The sequence below is a fragment of the Sinocyclocheilus anshuiensis genome, unplaced genomic scaffold, assembly GCF_001515605.1.
Source record: "Sinocyclocheilus anshuiensis isolate Anshui unplaced genomic scaffold, SAMN03320099.WGS_v1.1 scaffold332, whole genome shotgun sequence".
NCBI classification, from domain to species: domain Eukaryota; kingdom Metazoa; phylum Chordata; class Actinopteri; order Cypriniformes; family Cyprinidae; genus Sinocyclocheilus; species Sinocyclocheilus anshuiensis.
The window spans coordinates 133,133-152,934 of record NW_015554181.1 but is presented as its reverse complement, the minus strand read 5'-3'; the positions used below and the strand labels follow the sequence as shown (position 1 = coordinate 152,934).

At 35.1% G+C, this 19,802-nt stretch overlaps 1 protein-coding gene across 1 annotated transcript in view; it reads left to right on the top strand.

Moving 5' to 3' along the window:
* The window catches only part of LOC107671029 (E3 ubiquitin-protein ligase DTX1-like), a 48,794-nt gene that overhangs the window by 1,358 nt on the left and 27,634 nt on the right, over positions 1-19,802 (top strand). The window contains exons 2-3 of the mRNA XM_016463863.1: positions 110-827; positions 17,597-18,314. Of these exons, the coding sequence (XP_016319349.1) occupies positions 581-827; positions 17,597-18,314 (965 nt within the window). The 5' untranslated portion in view covers positions 110-580. The remainder of the gene's footprint in view (positions 1-109; positions 828-17,596; positions 18,315-19,802) is intronic.

Sequence of the window (19,802 nt, the reverse complement as noted above, 5' to 3'; positions counted from 1 at the left end):
AATGATAATTCTACAACTATATAGTGGGACCTTCAAATAAATGAAGTTTGCTTATATATTTTTGGGCTGATTTTCACTCTCTTTTTCTGTCTCATTACATACGCAATAGTATTGCAGACCATGTGGATGCAAAAACTGGCAGTCCTGTCCAAGAGCAGCGTGTTCTCCTTCAACTGGATCTAGACCAGAAAACTGGACTTCAGGACTGCAGGATTATCTGAGCATCGCTAGCAGTGACTGGACTCCGTCTCAGCTCATCTATTTTGGATTATTCTGCTGAGGAGGAGTTACTTCGGAGAGCATGATTACTTCCAGAGCTGGAATACTAGAGACTAATCTAGTTTATGTGGGCAAACTCAATTACAGCGGCGGATCCCTCATGTGAACAGAGCAGCGTCTAATTCGTTTTGCTGAAGGACGTGCATTGACTTCTGCAGTTTGTGCGCTCGTTCTTAAGCAAAGTCAAGAGTTTTGAATCTTCACAATGTGTTTTCAATAGGAACATTCTATTGGAACGTTTTTCGCTGCGTATATTGGGACGAAGTCCATACTGTTTGCTGTTGGTGTGGAGTTGAATCAAATGGCTCGACCCGGCTCTGGAGTTCTGGGAGGCGGATACTCGTCTCAGAGCATGGCTAGGGTGGTGGTTTGGGAATGGCTGAACGAACACGGCCGCTGGAGGCCGTACAACGCCGCTGTTTGTCATCACATCGAAAACGTCCTGAAGGGAGACGCACGAGGGACCGTCATACTGGGGCAGGTGGATGCGCAGCTCGCACCCTACGTCATAGACCTGCAGTCCATGCATCAGTTCAGACAAGACACAGGTGAGTCACAGAGACTTGTTGTTTACTTATCCTATGTAAAGTGGATTTGAATTGTGAAATGTGAATCGGTGAATTCAAGTCATGTTGCAAACGTTGAATGCACATGAAAGCTTCCTCAAATTCGGTGCATTCAAGCCTTCTTGGGAAGTTCGTAATTATCATGTCAGGTGCATTCAAGCAAAGTCTTAAGATATACTAAGACAGTGTGCTTTTACTATGAATGGGAGAAATTGCAACACAGAATAAGCCCCGCCTTCTAAATAAAGAACCAATCGCCAATAGACTGCATTAGTGCCCGCCCACTTTTTCAGTGGCGCTGCGGTTCCGAAATTATTTTTCCCATGGGGATTTTAAAAAAGTCTTCTTTAAAGCATTATACTCTACGAACCAAACCAACCAGCTACGAAGAGTCACAACATTATAAACTTTGATTTGAAGCAAAAACTATTTGAAAACGGACAAAAAAGGCAAAGATACAAGTCTGTGAACTTAACTGCTTACATGAGGGAAAGAACTACAATCCCATGAAGCGTTGCGAATGATATAATTGAATTTAATATGATGGAGAAAAATAAAACTATTAATTTAAAGTTTTTTGGTTGTATTTATAGATACAATATATTTTAAGTTTTTCTGCAAAATATGCATAGCTATACAAACATTAAATTATTTTGAGTGCACAGATTGACTCGATTACATCATTCACAGCGTTTCATGGGAGTGGGCGGAGCTAAAGATCTCTCTTGCAATTTGCTTAATGCGACTGTCTGATTGGTGGGATTTTGTGCACAGCATCATGGGTAATGTGGTTTTTCACTACAAATTTTTGCTATTTAACGTAATTATTTTAAAAAGTCGAATTAATGTGAACAGATGAGTTCAACAAAAGCATAAACAATCGATTAACCTCAGAGCTCACAGCAGGTGTGTCTTTGAAGGTTTATCAGTTATTATTAAAATTGAATCATTATGCATATTTTATTGTAATTATTGTGCATGTATTTTATACATGCAACTTACCTAGCTTTATATAGCTTATATATAATGATTAAATTTACAGCACCTTCAGATATAGAATAAATGCATAAAAAAGCAAAAACACAGTTAGTGTGTGCATTCTTTATTAATCATTTTAAAGAAGTAGTCTACAAAAAATATTTTTCTGAAAATCTGGTAGAAATGTTACATTGCCATCTTGTTCTGATTAAAGTGACTCGCATCTGATGTCATAATTACGACATCCCAACTTGTAAACATGAACTTCCCAAGAGGACTTGAGCACAGTAAATGTGTAGACTGCTATATAACCACTTACTACAGTTCCCACACATCAAAAGCACACCTTTCAAGGTTAAACGTTCAGCAAAAGTGCATCAGAGGAGAGACTGAACGGATCGTTTGAGGATGCACTCGTGTGATAGTGCATGAATGCATGTGTGTGTGTTTGCGCTATGTTGCATTTGAAGTCAACAAGATGAACAAAGACAGCTTGAGGGGTTTTGGACTGTTTGGAAAATCTGTGCAGTTCCTACCAAAAGCAGATACTCTCTGAAGACTCTGTCCACACACACACACACACACACACACACACACACACACACACAGATTGGCGCGTCCCCAGGGCTCTCTGTTCGCATGATGCCATTGCCGCAGGCCACTGTTTTCCGTCATGAGAGAACAAATGACCTAAAGTAGAACGGTTCAGGGTTAAATTAGGACACATGGGATGCTCCGTGGAAAACCAAGCTGTGTTATTTTGGTGCATGTTTTTGTTCATTACAGCACAACTTTTGAGTGTGAAAATGTCCATTTCTATGGCAATAACACCACTAAAAAGTACTGCAAAATTCATGTTTTCCTTCAGAGTTTGGTCAGACAAACAGATAGTCCCGACCTCAAACTTTCATGGGTTGAGTAAACGTTCCTGTATCAAACTAGCTCAAAGAGAAAGTACTGTAAAGATGGCACACATTAGGTTTGATGTTGCTGCCATGTGATCTGGATGCTGATTGCTTTGAAACCACAATATTACACAGGAAAAGAGTATTTTAGTCTTATTTTTCAATAAATTATCTAAACATACTTAAATAAAGATACTTGGGAATTAAGAAGCAAAATCACATATGATTAGTATTTTAAAAAGAAAGAAAGAAAAAAGATTACAATTAAGTGACTTTATTATTAAAACAATAACAGATATCTAATAAAAACAAAACTAGTTTTCCCTTTGAATTAAGCTTTTTTTTTTTTAACGCATTGGCAGATCTTTAAAAAAAAAAAAAAACTCAAATAAATGTTTGTTGATTTAAAAATGTTCAGATACTATTGTAGTTTGTTAATATTTTTAATTAGACTTTATATATTTTCTGCTTTCATATTACATTTATTTAATTTTTTAGTAATTTTGTAGTTTTTTATTATTTTTGTTGTTTTTACCTTTTTTTCAAAAAGGTTTTTGTCTTGTACTTTAAACAAGACAAAAATATTTAAAGGGGTCATATGATGCGATTTCAAGTTTTCCTTTCTCTTTGGAGTGTTACAAGCTGATTGTGCATAGATAAGATCCCTGAAGTTGCAAAGACTAAAGTCTCAAAACCAAAGAGATATTCTTTATCAAAGTTAAGACTCTGCCACACCCCCCTGAAACGGCTCGTTCTAACACGCCCCCACATATCTACCCATGTCAGCATATTCTGGTACACCAAATACACAAAATAATGATCTTTAAAAAAGCATCATATGACCCCTTTAAGTAAGGAAATCTTTTTTTTTTTTTGCAGCGTAGGCTTTTAAACTAGTTTAATATCTTGAATTTTAATGGAATATACTATTAGACAATTTCATTTGCATTTAAGCCTTTGGCAGACACCTTTATCCATTACATTGAGGTGTACATTTGATCAGTTAATTTAACCAGCAAGACTTGTTCAGAAAGTTTCATTACATTTTGCTGGAAAACAACATAGTGCTAGAACTAAGTAGAAAAACCAGCTTGGACCAGCATGCAAATTCAAAACTGTTCAAACCTGCACTTTTCAGCAGGAAGGTTGTTTAAATGGAAGCACTTCCTCTGTGAATTTAAAAGAGAAACTCTTTCAGACTCTTTTTGGTCTTCTGGGTAATCCGTAAAACCAGGCTAAACCTAAAATGAGAAATCAACGTCTCTCATTGTATGATGACCCCTGACTCTGTGGTTTTACGGCTCCACCAACTTCCAGATGACTCGGTGTGTGTGTGTGTGTAAGGGTTTACTGTAGTAATACTTGTGGGACATAAATTGCCCCAAGACATGAGCTAAATCTGACAGAACCTCCCTTTGGGAGATTTTAAAATTCTAACCATGCAGAAGGTTTTCTTTTATTGTGGTTGGTCAGAAGTAATTTTAATGAGCATTATCTAAAAACAATACAACACTATGGCAAGTCTTCATTTAAGTGCATTTGAATAAGGGTCCTATTATGCCTTTTCTCTTTTTCAACTTTAGTTAGTGTGTAATGTCGCTGTTTTTTAGCATAAAAAGATCTGCAAGGTTACAAAGCTCAATGTCCACTCTGAAAGGAGATATTCTCCTTCACATAAAACACTTTTCTAGAACTGTAAAAAATTGCCCATTCAGACTATTTAGGGGTGTCTGTAGAATAGATTTCGGTTGTACTTGGAATTTTTCAGGAACCTTATAAATATAGAGATGCATATCGAAAATCAATGTTTGAAAAGCAGTAAGTACTTTGTCAAAATTGAGTTATGAGTAGGGCTGCAACAACTAATCGATAATGAAAATCATCGACAACGGATGTCATTATCGATTAGTCGCATCTGCCCACCGTGCACGGAAAACTTCCACCAGTTGTGTCAAATTATACCACTGAATAACGCATTTCTATGGACGAAATGAATCTAATAGTGGAAGAAACAGAGTGAGCTGCTTCAGGAAGAGTGCGTGATCCAAGCTGCCCAAAACATGCGAATGCTTTATTTTAAACTTCAAACTAATGCTTTAGCATAATGTTTAACATGGCTCATCCTGTCAAGCGCTTTGACAGATGTGTGTGTTTAATGCGTGATATGATTCCTCAGCGCAAAACTTTAATTTTACGGTTATATCCTTATCTGTAAATGTTACATATTCATGCATGCGTTTCTATTTTGCATGAAGGCCCATCCTGAAAGTCTGCGTTAAACTGAATTTACTGAACGAACGGCGGCGCTTCAAACAGACTGAACGCAGTAGAGAGGGGGAAAATTAATTCATTTTATATAAAATATTCATTTTGCTGAAATATCTGTTATTAGATGTTAAATTTAGGGTTAAAAGTCAACATGTAATTCAAGCATTTTTAATGTGTGGTCATGCAGACCATTCCTCTCATCTGTTAACACCGAATTTGTGTTTTTCTTTATTCATCTTTAATGATGATTTATCATCATCTCCATTTTTAGAGTAGGGATTTAAACTGTCCTTTGTCCGTTTGTCTACTTAAGCTCTCCATTTAAACTGTGCTTTATAACTCTTTTTGCACATAATGTATAGCAAAGCTATAGATATATTCACCATACAATATGCTTATAGCATTTAGTTGGCAAGTCTGTTTGAAGGACAGCATTGGGCAACATGTGGAATTTGTGTATTTTGTCAGTAAAAAAGAAAGGCTCTTTATCCGATTAATCAAAAAAATAACCGGCCAACTAATTGATTATAAAAATAATCGTTAGTTGCAGCCATAGTTATGAGTAAAATCAGTTCTCTTAGATCAATTGTAGCTACACTCTCAGAAAAAAGGTACAAAAGTTGTAACTGGGACGGGACCCTTTCAAAAGATACCTTTTTGGACCTTATTTAGCCCTGAAGCGTGCATATAAATACCTTAAAGGTGCATATTTGTATCGAAAGCATACATATTTTAGTACTTAAAATGGTACATAATAGTATTGTTTGAAAAGATACTGCCCCAGTGACAGCTTTTGTACCTTTTTTTCTGAGAGTGTACTGCATATAGCCTTTATAGGCCCACATGTGTTTGTGTGTGTGTAAAGGTTTGGAGCGCTTGTGTAATATTCTGGATTATATGTATGTATGCATGCTTATTTTAGGTGTCCTGGTTCTTCCAGATGGAGCTCTCTTTATAGACTGTAGAGTTCTGACATTTATCTGTGTGTGTGTGTGTGTAGTGCTGGTGTCCCTCCCTTACTGCTTGGATATGAGTGATTTTCTTTGAGGTTTCCTCATGTGCAGTAAGTATGCAGTATGGGATTGAGTCTAGTAAACAGCAGCTGGTCGCTAAGGTCATACTGACATCACTCAGGCCTGCAGAGAAAATTACAAGACCAGAATTCCTTGTTTCCTCAGCCTTATTTCATGTGGGATGCAGTACATGTGGAAAAGAGTTTCATGTGAGTGCTGCTCGTCTCAAATGAGACGTTAAGGTGTGTGACTGGTTACCAGGGTGTTGCTATGTGGTTGCTAAGGATGTTTTTGTCATTTTTAATGCTGTTGCTATGATTTTCAACATTATTTTGACATGTTACTGTGTAGAACAGCCTATATTCTGACTGATTGTCCTGGTGTTGCTATGCAGTTGCTGTAGTGCTGTGGATTGTTGCCAGGGTGTTGCTATGTTGTTTCTAAGGTGTTTTTAACCATGTATTCATGCAGTTGCTAGGGCTTTCTATTTATTTATTTATTATTTAGCATTTTGTTATGTAGTCTCTAAGGTTTTTGAATTGGTTACCAGAGTGTTGCTGTGCAGTTGCTATGGTGCTGTGGATTGTTTCCAGGCAGGGTGTTGCTATGTTGTTTCTAAGGTGTTTTTAAGCATGTTTTATGTAGTTGCTAGGGTTTTCTAAATTTTTGCCCATGTTTTTATGCAGTTGCTAGGGATTTGTGATTTTCTTAGCATGTATTTTTAGCATATTACTATGCAGTAGCAAGGGTATTCTTATTGTTTACCAGGGTGTTGCTATGGTGGTGCGGATGGTTGCCAGGGCGTTGCTATGTGGTTGCTAAAGACGTTTTTGTCATTTTTAATGCTGTTGCTATGGTTTTAATTTTTTTAGCATGTTACGATGTAGAACAGTATCTAGTGTATTCTGATTGGTTGTTGGGGTGTTGCTATGCAGTTGCTGTAGTGCAATGGATCGTTGCCAGGGCATTGCTGTGTTGTTTCTAATGTGTTTTTAACCATGTATTTATGCAGGTGCTAGGGTTTTCTAAATATATATATATTTTTTTTGCATTTTGTTATGTAGTCACTAAGGGGTTTAGATTGGTTACCAGAGTGTCGCTATGCAGTTGCTATGGTGCTGTGGATTGTTTCTAGGGTGTTGCTGTGTTGTTTCTAAGGTGTTTTTAAACATGCTTTATGTAGTTGCTAGGGTTTTCTAAATGTTTTTTTTTAGCATGGTGCTATTTAGTGGCAAGTGTGTCCTTAGTGGTTGTCAGGGTGTTGCTATTCAGTTGCTATGGTGCTGTGGATGGCTGCCAGGGCATTGATATGCGGTTTCTACGATGTTTTTAACAAGTTTTTATGTAGTTGCTAGGGATTTCTCATTTTTTGCATGTATTTTTAGCATGTTACTATGCAGTAGCAAGGGTGTTCTTATTGTTTTACTAGGGTGTTGCTATGGTGCTTTAGATTGTTGCCAGGGTGTTGCTATGCAGTTGCTGTGTGTGGTTGCCAGGGCGTTGCTATGGTTGCAAATTTTTTGTTTTTGTTTTTGCATGTTATTCTGTGGTTACTTTGGTTTTTTTCAGCTGTTTTCTGGTCCCGCATCTGGAAATAGTAAAGTAGCAGCACAGCTCTCTTGATTTGAGGAATCATTCGCGTCTGGAGCCGGATGATGAACACACTCAACTTTATTATCCACTGTTAGAGGTTTCATTACATCTCTGATAAGTAATGACTGCTCTGTGTGTGTGTGTGTGTGTGTGTGTGTGTGTGTGATGAATGGCAGTGCGAGATGTGATTGTGTGTGTTTGAATGGGGTTTGATCTCTGGCCAGACTGAATTGATCTGTTTGTCTCAGGAGAGAGTCTGTGGTTTTCTGCAGCGCTGTAGACGTCTTCTCTTACACGTCTCACACAGATTTGAAAAGTGACTGTTTTGTGTGAAGTGTGTACTTTACAGCAGGCCAGAAATATGCAGTATTGAAGGGCGTGCAGGATCTGCCAGTCAGTATTAAATCAATATTAATATTAATGTTAAATATCAGCCAACCAATATAAAAAAACAGTAGTTGCATACCTTAGAACATGTAACATTAACAATGGGCTGCGTAAATGGTAATAACTGTAGAAAATCAGATTATTATTACTATTATTATATCGCGAATTTATTAATTAATTTGATTTATTTTTTATTTTTATTTAAATATTTATTTTTATTTTTATTATTGTAAATCAATGTCTGTCTGATTTACATTTTCATCATTATTTTAATATCATTAATTATAAACCAGGTTATTTTTGTTATTATTAAGATTATTTATTTGTATTTATTTATAAATTTTTTATCCATTCATTTTAATTGAATCATTTATTTGTTTACTTATAATTTTTTTCTTTTAACTTTAAGCCAGCGTCTGTCATACTACATCCTTATTATTATTTTAAAATTTAATTTTTAATAGTAATTCCAGCATTTGTAAGGATTTTGGATTGCGAACTCATTTCTTATTCCGCATATTTTAAGAAAACATGTTGACCTTTATAATTCTTAAAAAAGAAGAACCTTTATAATTCTCAGTTATTTAAAAAAAAAAAAAAAAAAGCAAATCAGATTACAAATAGGATTGAAAAATAAAAATTCAAAAAATTTTTTAAGAATTTGTTTTGAAAAGGAATCAGTTCTTGCAGCTAAAAATAAATATTTTGCCGGATAACGAGTTCGTAACTGCAGTAGGTGTCGCATAGCTGCTAATTTGCATAATTATTTTTATCAGGACAATCGCTGTCACTCACTGAAAATCATTATAAACTGACCTGACAAACCATGGTGTCATGACTTTTATGATTGTCAGTCAACTGTGGCAGAGATAAATTCTGTAATTTACTTATATTTCATAACAAATGCAATAAAATAATATGCCATGGCAAACATATTGAAAATTAGTGTGACTAATAGTGTGACTCTAATTCAGTCATAATAGCCTGTGGTCCCTGGTTGGCCAGCCACTCTTGGGTCATGAATATTAATTAGGCTGTGTGATATCTGATTGGCTGTGAGCTCTGACCAAGAACATAGAGCTTTATTTCAGTCCAGTGCCAAAGCAGCAGGTTGGCAGGCGTTTCTGCTTGGTCTTAAATTATGTTTTATGCATCTGGCTACTTTTTGCCCTTCATGCTGCTGTCAAATAGTTCATCTGCCAGAAAGTAGATGGCATGTGTTTCTAGAGGTGAGGGGTCAGGTCATGATCGATTGTGTTTTGTGTGTGTGTGATTGGCTGTGATGTTTCGGTTTACCTCAGAGACGGATAGTTGGCATGTTAAGATTTTCACAGATCTGCTTTGACCGTGAGAAACTGATGTGTGAACTGGATGTGTGTGTGGTGTGTGGTCACAAATGTGTGAGTGTCTTCTTTGAATACAAGTTTGTGTTGTGTAAGTGTTTTTTGTAGGACATTTACGTGCATAGAGTCTCATACCTTCGAATTCTTACTGAGAATGAAACTTACGAGTGTGACTGTGTGAACAGGTAACGTGTAGAGAGCAGTTTCCCAGAAAACAAAACAAGGGTTCAGAAGTTTGGGGTCTTTTTATAGAAATTAATTATTTTATTCATCAAGGATGCATTAAATTGATGAAAAGTGGCAGTAAAGACATTTATAATGTCGCAAAAGATTTCTATTTCAAATAAATTCTGTTCTTTTCAGCTTTCTATTTATCAAAAAATCCTGAAAAATAAAATGCATCACGGTTCCCACAAAAATATGGTGCAGCACAACTGTTTTCAACATTGATAATAATCAGAAATGTTTCTCGAGCAGCAAATCAGCATATTAGAATGATTTCTGAAGATCATGTGACACTGAAGACTGGAGTAATGATGCTGAAAATTCAGCTGCGCATCACAGAAATAAATTACAGTTTAACACATATTCACATAGAAAACAGCTGTTTTACATTCTAATAATATTTCGCATTTTTACAGCATTTCTGATCAAATAAATGTTGCATTGATGAGCAGAAGAGACTTATTTCAAAAACATTGAAACCCTAAACTTTTGAATACTAGTTTATGTTGGAGCTGCTAGTTAATTTCTGCACCATTAATGAAACACACCCTATTGTAAAAAAAAAAACGATGCTTGTTTCCAAACAGGTTTCCTTGTGCTCCTCCCCTCATCTTCTATTCGTCAGGCACACAGATAGCCCCGCCTCCAAACTCACATCATTGGTTGAGTTTGAACACACCAGAAACTATCTAAACATCAGACACAGCAGCTTTAGGTGTCATGTGTGTATTTACCGGCTGTCTGACAGATGAGTTGTTGAACTTGCAGGGCAGTTCATTACTGCAACCTTTTCTGCATTAATACCGTGCTTAAAGTTTGCACACTGAAGCATTTTAAAACAATTAACCTGTAAAGGTGATGTAGGAGAGCCAAGACACCTCTCTCTGTCTCTCTCTCTCTCTCTCTGTCTGGTCAGCACTTGTCTTGTCTTGACTGGTGAGATGAATAATATCAGCCAGATGCTTTTTGGCAGCAGCTCCCCATGCGGCCGATCCAGAATGGAGTAGCGTACGGCCACAGTTTCCACTTTGCTCATTAGGAATGACAGCCAAAGGTGCTCTTAGAAGGAACTGCAGTCTCAAGGTGAATTTTAATCAGGCAGAACATGCCACGTCCTTTAGTTCTACTATTTTACTTTCTGACACAAAATTTTAAACAGGATTGTTATAGTTAAATAAAATCTAAAAAGTCTTTTGTTACTTAAAATAAATGTTAACTGAAAAGACATATTTAAAAAAATGAAAAAAATTACAAAAACACAAAAGTTTTATTCAAATCAAAAAGAAAATGGAAAATATAAAGAAAAAGTCATTCTAAATATGAATAAACACTGAGTGTATGATATTTTATTATATTTTTTGATGAACAATAAAATAAAAACAATCAATAAAAACAACAAAAACAAAAGGTACTAAAATTAAAATGAAATGTAATTCAAAATATTAATAAAAACAAAATTGTATTATATTGTATTACATTTATTATATGCATTTTATATATCTGTACTTATTATATTAATGATGATAAAATAAAACTGGTTTGTTGCTTGTTCTTCTTAGCAATGCAGCGACTGGAAAACAAACCAGAAAATTATGTTTGTTTGTTTTTTTTGCATTTTTTTTAAAGGAAATGCAAGTGAAAATGCAAATTCTCTATGATTAATATCACCCAGTGTTAGTATCATCGAGAAATTATCGTTTTTTTTAAATAGTTTGAATAGTTTAAAATAGTTTGTTTTTGTATATTCTGTTTTCGTTTTAATTTTAGTTAAAGTTTAGTAATTTTGTCATTTTTAACAGTTTGTTTATTTTTAATGTCTAAATAGTTTTTATTCATGTTTATTTCAGTTTGACTTATTTTTGTACTTAAAGTCAAACTAAATGAAGATGAGAAATGATTCCATTGCCACTAGTTAAAATAAAATAGGTTCGTTTTTTATTCCAAGTAACTTTTTTTTAATGGTTTTAGTTTTAGCTAACTATTTTACCCGTTTCACATAATTCTTTGACTTGCTGTAGGCATGCCACGAGCGACAAGGAAAGTTTACCAATTATCTTTCGTGCCCAGTGCTGTCAAAATTTTAAATGCAAGTGACTGATGTATTATTTTTTTTTATACATGTGTATGTGTGTAGATATATATGTGTGTTGGTGATGTACTGTGAAGCCAGAGACAATTTTCTACAACGTGGATAATAAAGTAAAGTAAAGCATGCTCCCAATTCAGGAGCTCATCTGAAATAAAAACCCTTCTGGCATGTTTTGAAGGCAGCTAAATGACAAGCTCCGCCCCCAGATAGTTTGATTGGAGGCTCCGCCCACAGATAGCGTGTGAGAAAAGTGGAGGTGTTGAAGCGCTCTGGTTTATGACGGGGTTTTCCACCGAATACGTGCATGAGCGTGTGTGAGATAATGCGCTTTGGTTTTCTCTTGCAGGAAATACAGTGGTCTTATCTGAAACACTGCAAAGCATCTACTGTACCTCTGAGTTTACAGTAGTACATCATACAGTATGTGTGTGTGTGTGTGTGTGTTTAGTGAAGTGGGCATAACAGGCACTGACGCTCACATGCTGGCGTTCACAGGGGCAGCGGACACTTTGTTGTACCAGCTTCCTTTGGCACAGACGATCACGATGCGTCTGTGTGTGTGTGTGTGTGTGTGTTCTGCTCTTATGGCTTACAGCTACAGTCTTTTAAGTCTTTTTGTGTTGCAGCTAAACTGCAAGCTCTGCAGTAACTCTCTGCTAACTAGCAGCCTCACAAGATTCACACTAGTGCAGTGAAGCCAATGTGTGTATCTGTTGCAATGGCATGTAATGTATCTGTGTCTGTGTCTGTGTCTGTATTGAAACAGCAGCTGTTCTAAACCTTTCTGAAGACCCACCATCGTTTACAACAATATTCCAGTCGTTAGTGATTAATAAGGAATCTAAAAAATATATTTTTTGCTCTCAGTTTTTACTCTCAGTATTTTTGGGGGCTTGGAATAACTAGAGAAATGTATAAATGTATAAAAAATATATTTAAAAAATGTGTTTTTTTTTTTAAATATAATTTTTTTAAATATATAAAATATTTGAAGAAAAATATTAGAATACAACAATATTTGAAGACCCTGTGTCATTTATGAATGAAAAAACAGGTTGTTTTTTTACTCTCAATTTATACCCAGTAAAATATTGTAGAATTTGGCATAAGTAGAATACGTATAAAAATACCCATTGCGCTTTATAATTTTATTAACTTAATGATTTATTGATTTAATCATTTTATTATTTTCCAGGTCTTGAAATCACTTACAAATCAACTAGTCATATATCCAGGTTTTCAGTTGTTGAGCGTGTGAATTTAAAGTAAGAAATATATTTAATATGTGATTAATATTATTTTAGAATTTTATATATTTTATAATAAAAGGAACATTAACTGATATAAAATATATAAAATATTCCAATTTAAAAATACAACAATATTCAAAGACCCCTTTTCCAGTCATTTGTGATTTATTAGTAAAAAATATGATTTACTCTCAATTTATATTCAATATAATAGCCTATTTTAAAACTTGGCATATCTAGACAAATGTATAAATGTATTAACTGTACAAATAATGTATAGAAATGGCCATGGTGCTTTATGATTTTGTTTATTTGCATGACCTTTCCAGCTTTATAAATGACTTAAAATCACTTAAAATTCTGTATATATGTAGAATATATAGAATGTATAAAATATACAAAAATTATTAAAAATATCCATGATGCTTTATGATTTTATTAATTTACATGACTTTTCCAGGTCTTCAAATCACACTAAAATAAGACTACCTCATATGTGACCCTGGACCACAAAACCAGTCATAAGGGTCAATTTTTCGAAATTGATATCTATACATCATCTGAAAGCTGAATAAATAATCTTTCCATTGATGTATGGTTTGTTAGGATAGGACAATATTTGGCTGAGATACAACTATTTGAAAATCTGGAATCTGAGGGTGCAAAAAAATCTAAATATTGAGAAAATCATCTTTAAAGTTGTCCAAATGAAGTTCTTAGCAATGCATATTACTAATCAAAAATTAAGTTTGGATATATTTACAGTAGGAAACTTACAAAATATCTTCATGGAACATGATCTTTACTTAATATCCTAATGATTTTTGGCATAAAAGAGAAATGGATAATTTTGACCCATACAATTTATTGTTGGCTATTGCTACAAATATACCCCAGCGACTTAAGACTGCTTTTGTGCTCCAGAGTCACATATATGCAGGTTTTCAATTGTTGAAGTGGTGAATTAAAATAAGAGATAGTGTTAATATATAAAATAATATAATATAATATAATGTATAATGTGTAAATGATCAGAATAAGCTGCTAACTGGTCCAGACTTCATGTTGTTTGTCAAAAGCCTGATGCTTTGAGAGAAAACGCCCCGCGGTCCAGGCAGACTGACAGGAAGAGAGAGCGGAAACCAGTGTGAGGGAAAGTGTGAGGTTTGGGTTCAGAGAAGAGGACAGATGAGGAGAAAATCATCGGAGGATCAGGCAGGATATGACCAGCGCATACAGGAAGGACATGGAGAAACTGTGTGTGTGTGTGTGTGTGTGTTTTCCTTAACTCTGTGTTCAAGTGTTGATCTCAGTGGAAGTCAGAGAACAGAACATACTGTTGTAGTATTATATATATAATAAAAGAATAAGGGAGCATATTAAATTTGATTGTGTTTTAAATGAGTTAAAAAAAATTCTTACTGATAAATGGGCAAAACCTAGGATAGAGGAAAATTTTAAAAATGTAAAATTACCACTAATTAGTATTTGGGCTGAAAGTCTTTTAATATGTCATAAATTGATTTTTGTTGTAAATATGCCTGACAAGATTGTTACACTGAATGACATTTTAGTGTCTCTCTTCTGTAAATCAGGGAAATGTATGATATTTATTTTTTGCTCGGAAAAACAAAAACAAAATTGCAATTAAATTAAACAGAATTAAAAAAAAAAATTGGGGGAAAAACAACAATTTAAAGCAGTATTACACATTGCTTTTATGCTTAAACCCTTTTTCGTCTTTGACCCTTATATATGTGTGTGTGTGTATCACTATATATTCTTAATAGTGTAAAACCTCGTCAGATTTACACTTCTTTGCATCTTTTTGTATGTTATATGGTGTGTATGTACACACGGTTTAGTGTGTTTTCACACACATGTCCTTGCTGTACGTCACACTGAGCCTGAGCAAAGTCAGACTGGCTGGTCATCTCCATCAGGCCTGAGGGCAGATATTATCATGCAGATCCAGGAAATGAGCAAAGACCCAAATCTCCAGAACTGTCGACTGTAATTCGTGTTACACAGCACATTTTCATCTCCCTTCATTTATGGGTTCATTTATAAGACACAATAATAAACTCACATTTTTTTAACATTTAAAAATTAGTTATCACAATATCACAATGAATGGGTGGATTTTAAATAGTTTTACTACCTTGATTTGATAGGATGCTCATTTTTGGAAAAATATTTTTCATGAAAAATTCTAGTATTTTTTTATTGAAATGCTTCAAATGGGATCTAATAATGGGACAATTTATAAAATATATAATATATATAATGAACTCACTTTTTTTTTTTAAAGATGTTAATGATTAATCACATTAGTTGGTTGTCTTTTATCACAATATCACAAAAAAATGGATGGATTTTAAATGATTTTTCTACTTTGATTTGACAGGATGTTAATTTCTCAATTTTTTTAAAGACTTTTTTTTAAAGAAATATTCAGATTTCTTTTTTTCTCTGTGAATTGAAATTCTTTAAACAGAATCTAAGTATGGATTAATTTATACAATAAAATAATAAACTCACACTTTTAAAGATGTTAATAACTGATCACACATCACAATAAACTGGTAGATTTGTAAATCATTTTACACAGGTTTTTTTTTTTGTCATATTTTAAAGAAACATTTTTTTTTTTTCTCTGTTTAATTGAAATGCTAAGAAATATTGTTTTAATTTACTGGTAATCAAAGTATTTGTAGGTAACAGCTTGTAACAGACTCCTATTTCTCATCTCTCCAGGTATATTGTTAGCAATAAATTTGATAAATTCAGTGATGCTTTCCCTACTGTTTAATAAAATTATGAAAATCAGTATAATAATATATTCACAATTTATCACAACTAATTTGAACTCTTTTATTCCCATCCCGTTCATTTGTCACTGTGTAAATAATCAGAGTTAATGTTTTGAAGAGTTTGATCAGAATATATTATGCTTTTATAGATATGCTCCGGTAATCTCACGTGGAAAACTGCATTAAGAGCTTGTAATGCAGCAGTAATTGATCTTTAGTCATACAAACACATTGTTTTTGTAGAAAATGTTCATGCAGTAGAGAACAAGCATACGAAACTTCACCTGTAACCTAACCAGCAGCAATACTTTGAGGAACTGGGAGAATATGGAAGGTTGTTGGTTAAAGATTGACCGCTTTAACGAAACGCTTCAGATTGAGTTTAAGGATGTGACACTTTGCGGTCAGAACTGGGGTCAGTAATAAAGCTACGATCCGCCTCGGCTGGGGAAGTCAGGGCTGGGCTGTGGAAACTCAAGGTCAGTCGTGTGTGAGTGTGTGGATGAGCTCATGTGTGTGACTGTAATTGCTCTTTAATGAGCCGTAAAACAGAGCAGTGCTGCTCTCCTTCACCTCTCCTCTTCCTCTTCCTCCATGCATCTTCCTCCCGTCACGTCCCGTCTGGAGCTTCACATCGAATGCTCATCTGAGAAAGCGACCGTCTATTATCTTAGGATTCAGTGGAACTATTATTTCAGTTTTTAATTGCACAAACTTTGGGTGATTCTCGCTTTAAATCTGCAGTGTATCATGGTGCATGAACAAGATTGTTACGTTACGTTACGTTTTTATGCATTCGGCGCATTACACTTTTATCCAAAGTGACTTATGTTGCATTAAAGTTATGCATCTTACTTGCATCTTATGCATCAAATATCAGAACATTCCTAAATCAATACACATTTACTTGAAAAGCAAAATGACTCAAGATATTACGTTTTTTTTTCTGAAATAATTATCAAAATGAAGTGAGTTTTTGCTTAAAACAAGAAAAAAATATCTGCCAGTGGAGTCAGAAAAAGAGTCTTGGTTTCCCTTCAAGTTTATTTTTCTGACCCTAATCTGTTAGATATAATACTAAACTCACATTTGTAAAGATGTAAATGCAATTAGTTGGTTTTCTTTTATGACAATATTTCAATGAATAAGTGGATTATTAAAAAAAATGAACTACGCAATGCTGATTTTTTTTTCTCTCTAATTGAAATGCTTAAAATGGAATCCATTTTCTTGGAAATATTGTTTTAATTAATAATAAAAATATTATTAGGTTACAGCCTGAAATATATTTCTATTGTTCCCTATTTCTCCAGGTAAATGAATGGGAGTGGATTTGATGAGTTAGTGTTATATTGAAAAAAACAAACAAACAAACAAAAATATATATATTATATTTTTATTAATAATGTTTTCATTTCAATATTGTTATTTAATATTATTTTCTTATTAAAATTTTAATTTTATTTTAGTAGTATTAGTTTTAGTAATTTTGTGTTTTTGTAATTTTTATTAGTGTTTTTTTTATTATTACAGTTTTAGTTATTTTAGTGTTGCTTTGGCGACTTTTGGTTGCTTTGATGATTTTTTCAGAAAACGAGATTTAATATCTTAAGCCATTTTGCATTTCAAGAAAATGCATCTTGATTTAAGAATGTTTAGGTATTTCTGTCTGGAAAACAAGACAGAAATACTGAGTCAGAAGCATAACTAAAATGCGACGTAAGTCACTTTAGATAAAAGCATGATGCACCAAATGCATAAAAATGTAAATGAATGTTACTTAGTTTTGCACCATGCACAACTTTTCAGAAATGAAAAGGAACAAAGAAATTTTTTTTTTGCTGTGCATTGTTTCTTTATTAATCCTCTCTCTCTCTCTCGCAACAGGCACAATGCGTCCCGTGCAGCGCAATTTCTACGACCCGTCCTCAGCTCCAGGCAAGGGCATCGTGTGGGAATGGGAGAACGACTGCGGCTCCTGGACGCCGTACGACATGGAGCTGTGCGTCAGCATCCAGAACGCCTACGAGAAGCAGCACCCCTGGCTGGACCTGAGCTCTCTTGGCTTCAGCTATGTGGTGGACTTCGACGGGATGTCCCAAACCAACCGGCAGAGCCAAAGGAAGCGGCGCATCCGCCGACGGATGGACCTGGCCTACCCTCTCATCGCTGGATCCATCCCCAAATCCCAGTCCTGGCCGGTGGGCACCAGCTCGGGAACGCCTTGCACCTGTCAGCAGTGCATGCTGGTCCACAGCACGCGGGCCGCGTCTAACGCCATCCTGGCGCTGCAGCAGAGGAGGAAGCTATACGGGACCGGGGGTGGAGCCACCGGTGTCGTCAGGCAGAGCAACACCTTCGCTGGCTCCTCCCTCTGGTCGCCCGCGACGACCGTTGCCAGGGGTCACCATAACAACATATCAGTGGGAGGCGGAGGAGGAGGAGGCGGGAAGGTGGAGATGAACGGGGTGAATTTCCCATGCGCTCCTGCAATCGTGACGCTGCCGTCCAAACACGCGCTTACTATTAATGGACAGAACAATCTGAACCGGCCAGGAACACAGAGGATCACGGTGACGGCCAGCCGAGGATCTGTCCCTCCTGGGTAAGAGATGATTTGAGATCATGTGACACTATTTCTGCTGTTTTCCACATGTGTTCCAGAACGTCTTTTCTCTTTCTTAACCCTTAAATCCCTCTATATTCCTCGAGGTTAGATGTTTCACACATAATTACCACGGGCATAAAACAAAAGAATATCATCAGCAAAAATTTAACTGGTTTGAATGGCTTTACTGCAGAGCAATTACTGTACGCAATGAAATATAAATGTCACTGTCATTTGATGGTGGATGTGGTGAATAAGCTGCCAGTGATCAAAATATTGATTTTGAAGTTATTGAAAACAATAGTTTTGTGAATATAGTTAAGATCGCAAATATGAGCAAGATGCTGAATGTACTGTGGAAGTGCGCTCTGACGATGACAGCGATGGTAAAATCATCTGCTCAAATTGAACTCTTCTAAGTTTCAAAAGGTAACGAAATATGCTTTATTCTATTCTTCTGTAATTGTCCTTAAAATATCAAGAGAGTTTTTTGCTATTGCAGCAGTTGGAGATCCATCCGTGCAGGATATAGAGGTCCGGGGTCGCAAAAAACCCGAATATGTAATAATGGTTGGTCAAAACATTCATGCATTTAAGGGTTAAAAGAATAGTTACCTAAAAACTATGGAAGTCGGTGGGCACCATAAACTGTTTGGGATTTTATTTAATATGTTTTTTATATTTGTTTTTATATGATATTAATAACATTTTTATATTTTCTATCTATATATACCTGTATATATATATATATATATTTAGGCAAGACAAGTTTATTTATATAGCACATTTCATACACAATGGTAATTCAAAGTGCTTTACATAAAATGAAGTAAAATAATCATAAAAAATAATCACAACAATAAAACAAGGAATTGAAAAACTTTTAAAATGATTACAAATTTTATTTAAATTGAATTTAAAACTTAAAAATAGGAAATTATTATATATAAAATACAGTGCAATCAGTTCTGACGTAGCATTCTAATACAGAAGTGATCAGATAGTGCTACATCCTTAATAACAATGGATGAAATGTTTAGACCTCTATTGATGAGTAAATCTAGAGTGTGTCCACGATTGTGTGTAGGCTCATGCACATGCTGAATCAGGTCAAAAGTGTTTAAAACAGTTATAATTTCTTTTGTAGTTTTGTTTTCTGCATTATCTATGTGAATATTAAAATCCCCTGCAATAGCAAAACAGTCAAACTCTGAGGAAATCATTGATAGCATTTCTGTGAACTCTTCAACAAAGGCTGGAGAGTATTTTGGAGGCCTGTAAGTAATGATAAACAGAATGTGTGGAGCACCTTTCAGCACAATACCTAGATATTCAAAAGACAAGTACTGACCAAATGACGCTTGCTTGCATTGATAGACATCTTTAAATAGAGCAGCTACACCTCCACTTCTCCTAACAGCTCTGCAGGCACTTATAAAAGTAAAGTTAGGAGGGGCTGTTTTATTGAGTACTGTTGCACTGCAG